At 50.5% G+C, this 7,908-nt stretch overlaps 1 protein-coding gene across 1 annotated transcript in view; it reads right to left on the bottom strand.

Annotated features, from left to right (window-relative positions):
* Nucleotides 1–2,446: 2,446 nt before the first annotated feature.
* The window catches only part of LOC147718191 (extracellular calcium-sensing receptor-like), a 149,552-nt gene continuing 144,090 nt past the window's right edge, over nt 2,447–7,908 (bottom strand). Inside the window, exon 7 of the mRNA XM_086967155.1 lies at nt 2,447–3,348. Within this exon, the coding sequence (XP_086823281.1) occupies nt 2,447–3,348 (902 nt within the window). The remainder of the gene's footprint in view (nt 3,349–7,908) is intronic.

The following is a 7,908-nucleotide window of genomic DNA, read 5'->3' as shown; positions in this document are numbered from 1 at the left end:
GAAGTGACGAGTGATAATGCGAGCTGCAGTTTTTTATTGCCCTACAAATATTTGTTAAGAAGCCCCTGCAATTTCCGAAGGGTGCCAGACGGAGGGCTCACAGGGAGCATCTGAAACAGGTAAAGGATACGCAGCACAGTCATTTTTACTGCTCATACCATGCAGGACCAATCAGACAATGCTTTGGTAGTTTGATCCACCAACAATTTATAGTTGAGGGTAATTGTTTTAGCGATAGATGAAGTCAACCGAACGCCCAAGTACGTAATGTTGGTGTGCACCCACTGGAAGGCAAAATCCTACTGTAGGTCCTGGACCTCATTGATGGAAATATTGAGAATCTGCTATAGCGAAAAGTTTACTTTAAACCCTGCGACCTTTCCAAACTCGAGGAGCTTTCCCTCCAGGCACCACAACGTAGAATGGGGTTCTGTGAGTGACAGGATGACATTGTCCGCATACATACTAATTTTGTGCACCGAATTTGATGCCTGTAATGTCCAGATTCGACCGTATGCGTTGGGCAAAAGGCTCCATATAGAGCACGAAAAGCAGCGGGGACAAGGGTCACCCATGCCGCATTGTCCTAGAGATGCGGAAGAGGGCTGATTTACACCATACAAAGTTATCACCAAATCCAAAAGCCCATAAGACTGCAAACAGCTACTCCCAATCAACTCAGTCAAAGGCCTTCTCCGCATCGATTGAGAGCAAAAAGGCCTTAGTGCGAAACCGGTGAAATAAATCTATAAGGTGGAGGAGCCGTTTGGTATTGTCCCCTCCTTGCCTTGTCAGAATAAAGCAGGACTGGTCCGGGTCAATAAGGCCATCCATTAAGGGGCTAAGTCGTGCTGCCAAGATACTCACGAAAAGCTTTGCGTCAATGTTCAGGAGGGAAATTGGCCGGTATGATCCGCATTCTTCCTAGGTTTAAGGATAACCGTAATTGCTGCCTCTGACATTGAGGGAGTCACCCCCCCTAGCATCGAGGAAGGAATTAAAAGGTCTTGTTAAAAGAGGAGCCAGCTCCACGCAAAAGGTTTTATAAAACAAAGTGGAGAAGCCATCCGGACCCGGAGATTTGGCCACCTTCAAATGTGCTATCGCTGATGTGACCTCCTCTATGCAAACAGCGGTATCTAAAGGGTCAGCCGACGATTTAAAAAGAGGAGTACCACCACTAGATTTGAGATAATCCTCAATAGCTCGCGGGCTTGTGTCCCCCCTGTGTACAGGCACTGATAGAACAGACGGAAGGTGTCAGCAATAAGAGTGTCTGTGGTATGCTCCACCGCCTGTGAATCCCGGATTGATTGGATAGCTGACATCTGCGCTCGTGCCCTTAGCCTATGCGCTAACATCCTTCCTCCCTTATCCCCGCTAAGGTGAAACTTATGTTGTAAGCACAGCAGGGCATGCTCTGCCCTATCTGAGTCTAAGTGTTTCAGCATATGCCGCTTGGTTTCCAATTCCCTTCACACTCTTGGGGCTGCCGTCCGCTTGTACAGTGCTTCTAGGGCTCTCACCTACCTCTCCAACTCTGCATGCTTTTCTTTGCATAACCGCGCAAAGGATGCGGCAAACATAATGAACTCTCCCTGCACTACTAATGTCAGGGCTTCCCATACCGCCGCAAGAGGTGTACCCTCCTGATCGTTGTTGACAAGGTAGTTAACTATAGTGTCTCGGATTCGAGTAGTGACCGACTCCAAGTGTAGCAGGGAGTCTCGAAGACACCAGCTGGGCGGTAGTGGACGCTTGCCATGAGAGGTAGGTAGAACCGAGATGAGGGACCGCGGGGTAATATGTGCTGCATGCAGGTGGGGAGGAGAGAGGATGTAGCTAAAAAGTGGTCTAAGCGTGCATAGGTTTTGTGTGCCGCAGAGTAGTAGGTGTAGTTGCACTCATTAGGGTGCTGGATGCGCCGCACATCACTCACTCCACCATCAATCAACCATTGTTTCCCATCCTGCGATAGTGCTCCTGCCTGATGTGAGCGTTGCTCTGTACATGGCAGTTTAAAACTGCGCACACAGGCTCTGCAGTGGCTGGCTGGAGACATATGTAAAAGGCTACTTAATTGGGGTCACAATCAATGCTGTAGGCCTACAGGCAGTGCATAGTACTAAGGATTTATATGTAGATTAAATAGGTAATATGTAGATAAGCCAAAGTTACTATGTAAGGAGAGAGCACAAGCAATTTAGCACTGTTTAGAAGAGAAGTAAAGTGCAGAGTCCTAAATCCAACAAATATGAATTCAGCAAAAAGCGGAAGAAGTTGGCACAAAGTTTGGGGGTGACCCTGCAGAAAGGGCCATTCCCAACAGCATTAGTCCAAAAAGCCACCAGACCAAACTGCAATGCTGGTCCCATCTGCTGCATACACGACAAGAAGAGAGGTTGTACAAATAGAATATTTTATACATTAATTACAGGTTTTTTTTTCATTTGGAAATAGGCCTTTGCATTAAGTACTGTTTTGTATTCATATCCGGCCTCCAAAGGATGATGTAACATTTAGGAATGAAGATACAACCCAATAGTCCTGCACTCGATGACAAGATGGCAAAGATCTCGACGGCCACCAAATACTTTCCATTTGTGCTGAGATACGCTGGGATGAAAGAGACCCAGACTGCCAGAAACACAAGCATACTAAAGGTGAGGAACTTGGCCTCATTGAAGCTCTGGGGCAACTTACGGGCATAAAATGCAACCACAAAGCTGACGGTGGCCAACAAGCCCAGATATCCCAACATCAGATAGAAGAAGAGAACCGAGCCCTCGTCACACTGGATGATGGTGGTGTCTCGAATCTGTATCTTAACTGGGAATGGGGGGTCAATAAGCAGCCAGACTGTGCAAATCAGGACTGGAGCAAATGAACACAGAAGCACCACTCCAACGGGCATTCTGGTCCCAAGCCACCTTGAAGAACGGCTGGTGGGATAGCGAGCATTGAACGCTATGATCACAGTGATGGTCTTGGCCAGAACGGTGGAGATGCTGATGGAAAAGATAATTCCAAAGGAGTTTTGGCGGATCATGCAGGTGGCCCTCATGGGATGGCCAATGAAGGTGAAGGACGAGAGGAAGCAGAGCATGAGGGCGATGAGAAGCACGTAGCTGAGACCTCGATTGTTTGCTTTGACAATTGGCGTCTCCTGGTACTTCTTGAAGATGCAGAGAACAAGAAGAGTGAGCAGCAAGAGGAGGCTGGTGAGGCATGATAGTGTGATTCCCAAAGGCTCCTCAAGGGAGAGGAACTCGACAGTTGTTGTATCACATCGGGTTCTCTCCGCATTGGGCCAGTGGTCTTCAGGACAAGGCCAGCAGTCAGCGGAATCTGATGAAAAGAAGAGAGTTGGTTACTGATTACAAAATCTGTACTTAAAAAGTCTCAGATGGATCTTAAAAAGAAACTGCAGTTTTTGTGACACAAAGAATCGACAATTAGTTGCCTTTGCTGTGTCTTCTTGGGGGTCAAAGAAAGATGTCTCATTAACCTCCCTAATGAAAGCTAATTTAAGAAGGAGGTACAGACTCAGAGTCATTGAGTAATACAATATATATCCACAAATCAATATTACATGTTATCTCAGTCGATAATTTTTTTTAAGTAAGGAGCACAATAATGAGTAAAGCGTTAGTACAGACATGCATTACTAAAGTAAATAATATTCGTAATGCATAAAACATTTATGAACATCCCCTATGATGCTCTGCTGTGATGAATGGATGTACCCAGGATCCCCTCACACCTTTCCATGCACATCTTCTCTAGGCTGAACAAAGCTTCTTAGTTTTAAGACAGTCCAGATCTCTGGTTATTGCTTTTTGCATTCAGAATGCTTCTTGACATAGTGACTCAAACCTCCTCTTTGCTGTCAGAAAGCATTGTCCTTACTCCTAGGTTGAGCCTCTCAGACAATGCAAGCTATCCAGTTGCAAAACATATATTATGAACTTAACAAGAACAGACTGGGGTTGCAACTCAACCATTGCCATCAATTGGCTTTGCTATCACATTCTTTTGCCTGCTTCTTTTTGTTCCTCCCATGGTGAATAGCCTCTTTACCATCTCTTTGATTGGGTCACTTTCACTCCTTGTTTTTAGGAGGCTACTATTTCCCTTTTTCTTTTTTAAGACTGCTTGAAAGTGCGTGTGTCTTCCACCCACCTCCCCTATATGCATTTCTCCCATCCCTCCATGGTACACTCCCTAGCAAATAAGCATCTCTTTCCCCTCAAAAACTAGTGATTTGACCCTTGACAGTCGTTACACCCTCTGTGGTCCATGTTATTCTCTTTCTTCTGTGTTGTTCTCCTCCATTCCTATGTGTTACTTGTCTCCCACGCCCTCTCCCAATCAACTCCCACAACCTGGCCATCATTTTTATTAGGGATCACGCCTAGCCTTGTAGCGTGCAGAACTGCTCACGCAGCTCAAGACCTCTTGTAAGGGGGTTTTAAAAGCTGACCACACGCTTGTACGTGTGGTTTTGCTCTCGCTGGCTGTCATTGGGTTTCGCGTGTTTTAAAAAAAAAGAATAACGATGTGCAATTGGGCAAAGGCGGGCGCATGTCCCGCCTTTGCTCTGCTCATTCCCACCAGTGTCTAGCACGCGCAGCAGCACACGCTTGCATCTCTGCCGCACGCCCTAGCCCCCGCTCCTCTGTGGTGCGCGTGCACCACTGATTTCTATTCCTCTATCTGAGAAGTATCTGCACTGTCCCAGTCCAAACAGTGGAGCCCTGGTTTGAAGTGCCAGTACTGTCAACGGAAGAGTAAATAATCGTGCTATCCGAGGTAACTTAGTGCCATTTGTTTAGTAAGTGCCGTAACTGCATAGAAGGACGGTACTACAGAGAGGTGCCTACGCCGCCCAAACAGCTGAAGTACAATCCTGCTGGCTGTTACTTCCACTGTGCTTGAAACTGTAAGACGGTGTTCCTGACAAGTGTTAGTACTGTGCCAGTGAGCGCAGTACGTACCAATACTGTACCAGAAAGGGTAGTACGTGCCACTACTGTGCCAGTAAGGGTAGCACATTCCAATACTGTGCATGTAAGGGTAGCATGTTGCAATACTGTGACACTAAGGGTAGTACTGCATTCCTGAGAAGTGTTGGCAGAGTCTCAGTGTCAGTAACACAGGACCGACCCAGTAACAGTGGTGCAATTTGATGAGAATAGCCTGTACTGTCCCAGTGAGAGTGGGTCATTTCTGCTATACAGAACTCACGCTGCCCCAACGAGAGCATGTCAGTCCCGCTAAAAAGCACTACACACAATAATAACACCACCCATCACATAATGTGGCATAACATATTTTCTACCTATGCCTCCCTAGTGTTTTAGCCTTGTCATTTTTCTTTTTTGAAAAATATTTTTATTGATTTTACATTCATACATACATGATTTGACACCCCCGTGCCACACGGCCACCAGCTGTTGTGTGTGCACCTCGGCTCGCTGCTGCCCGCAGCCTCGTAGAGCCTGCCTCTCCGCTGTATTTGCGTGTACTGTAGAATCTTTTTTGTTTCCCCGCTGTTTTTCCTGCATTTTGTTAATCTATTTTGTTTCCCTTTTGTTTTTCTTGCATTTTGTTATTCTCAGTGCTGTTGTATTGTCTTTCAGCCCCCCTGTGCTTGCCCGCCCCGCTCCCCGCTTCCCGCCGCCGTGCCAGCAGCCACGCCCCCTTTTCATTCTGTGCCCTCCCCGCTCCCGCCTCCCTGCTGCTCCTCCCTCCCTCCCACTTCACCATAAATGGTGACCGCGTGGACAGGCAGCGGGCGCGCCGATTGTGCGCCGAAGGCGCGCCAAAGGCAAGCCCCTCTGCGCCCATCCGTGCCTGGACCACGCCCAGTGCCAGGGCCCCTGGTCCCCAGCTATGCAATACCAAATGACGGACCTACGACGCCGCCACCCTCAACGCACTCAATGCCGGCCGGAACCCTGCCTGCTACCGTGCCGCCCCAAATCGCACCCACGGAACCTTCTCCTGCCAAGCCTGCTGATTCACCTGCCTCAGGACCTGCTCCACCCCCGCCAAGTTGAGCACCAGCAGTAACCACCTGAAGTGCATCCTGCTGAACACCCGCTCCGTCCAGAGGCACGCCGTGCAACTCTGGGACCTGCTTGACGCAACAGCACCGGACGTCGCATTCCTCACCGAAACCTGGATGAACGCCTCCTCAGCACCCGACATCGCCAAAGCCATCCCGGACGGATACAAGATCACCCGGAAGGACCGCGTTAACCAGACGGGAGGAGGCATCGCCATCGTACACAAGAACACCATCCGCATCTCAACCAACTCCGACGACACCTTCACCGCCGCCGAACACCTGCACTTCCAGATACACACTGACCCCAAGACCACCCTCCGAGGCACCCTCATCTACAGACCCCCGGGACCACGCACACAATTCAGCGAAGACATCGCAGACTTCGTCAGCCCGCACGCCCTGCCCTCCGCCAACTACATCCTCCTAGGGGACCTCAACTTCCACCTGGAGAACAACAACAACAGAAACACCACCGCCCTGCTGGACAACCTCGCCAACCTCGGACTCAAGCAACTGGTGAACACTCCCACCCACTACGCCGGCCACACGCTTGACCCCGTCTTCTCATCCAGCAAGCACATCTCCTTCAGTCATGCCACCGGACTCCACTGGACCGACCACAGCTGCATCCACTTCAGCTTCAGAAAAACTGCGACCCACTACCACCTGCAACATGTTCCCCGCCGGAGCTGGAGGAAGATCACCGTCGAGCAGCTCACCGCCTCCCTCAGCCAGAAAACCCCCACCAACACAACGGACCCCAACGAAGCAGCCAGCAACCTCACCAAGTGGCTGACCACCTGCGCCAACGACATCCCACCAATGAAGAACTCCCCCAGCAGACCCGCCAACAAGAAAACCCCCTGGTTCGCCGGCGAACTCAAGGAATCCAAGAAGAACTGCCGCACCCTGGAGAAAGCCTGCCGGCTCAACAAACCACAGACAACAGGACCGCCCTCAAGCACGCCACCCGCAAACACCATCAGCTGATCCGCGCCACCAAGAAGTCGGCACTCAAGAAACGACTGGACAACAACGCCCACGACAGCAAGGAACTTTTCAGCATCGTCAAAGAGTTCTCCAACCCCAGCGCCGGAAACAACGACATCACCCCCTCGCAAGACCTCTGCAACTCACTTGCCGCGTTCTTCCACCGCAAGATCGCCGACATACACAACAGCTTTGATGCACAGACAACTCACCCTATCACCGAACCAACGCCCGCCACCACCACCCTCTGCAACTGGACCCCGATCAGCACCGAAGACACCACCCGCACGATGAACTTCATCCACTCCGGATCACCAACCGACCCCTGCCCACACCACGTCTTCAACAAAGCCGACGCCATCATCGCACCCCATCTCCGGAACATCATCAACTCCTCCTTCCACACCGCCACCTTCCCGGAGAGCTAGAAGCACGCCGAGCTGACCGCCCTCCTGAAGAAACCAACGGCGGACTCCACCGACCTCAAGAACTACAGTCCCATCTCGCTCCTTCCCTTACCGGCCAAAGTCATCGAGAAGACCGTCAACAGACAGCTTGCCACCTTCCTCGAGATGAACGGATCCCTCGACCCCTCGCAGTCCCGGTTCCGAGCCAACCACAGCACGAGACCGCCCTAATCGCAGCCACCGACGACATCAGAACCGTGATCGACTACGGGGAAACAGTGGTCCTCATCCTCTTGGACCTCTCTGCGGCGTTCGACACCGTCTGCCACCGCACCCTAGTGAAGCGCCTCAGCAACATCGGGATCCGAGAGAAAGCACTGGAGTGGATCATCTCGTTCCTCCCCGGAAGAACCCAGAGAGTCCGCCTCCCCCCGTTCA

The sequence above is a fragment of the Lissotriton vulgaris genome, chromosome 4_1, assembly GCF_964263255.1.
Source record: "Lissotriton vulgaris chromosome 4_1, aLisVul1.2, whole genome shotgun sequence".
NCBI lineage: Eukaryota > Metazoa > Chordata > Amphibia > Caudata > Salamandridae > Lissotriton > Lissotriton vulgaris.
This window is presented reverse-complemented; position numbering and strand designations above follow the sequence as displayed.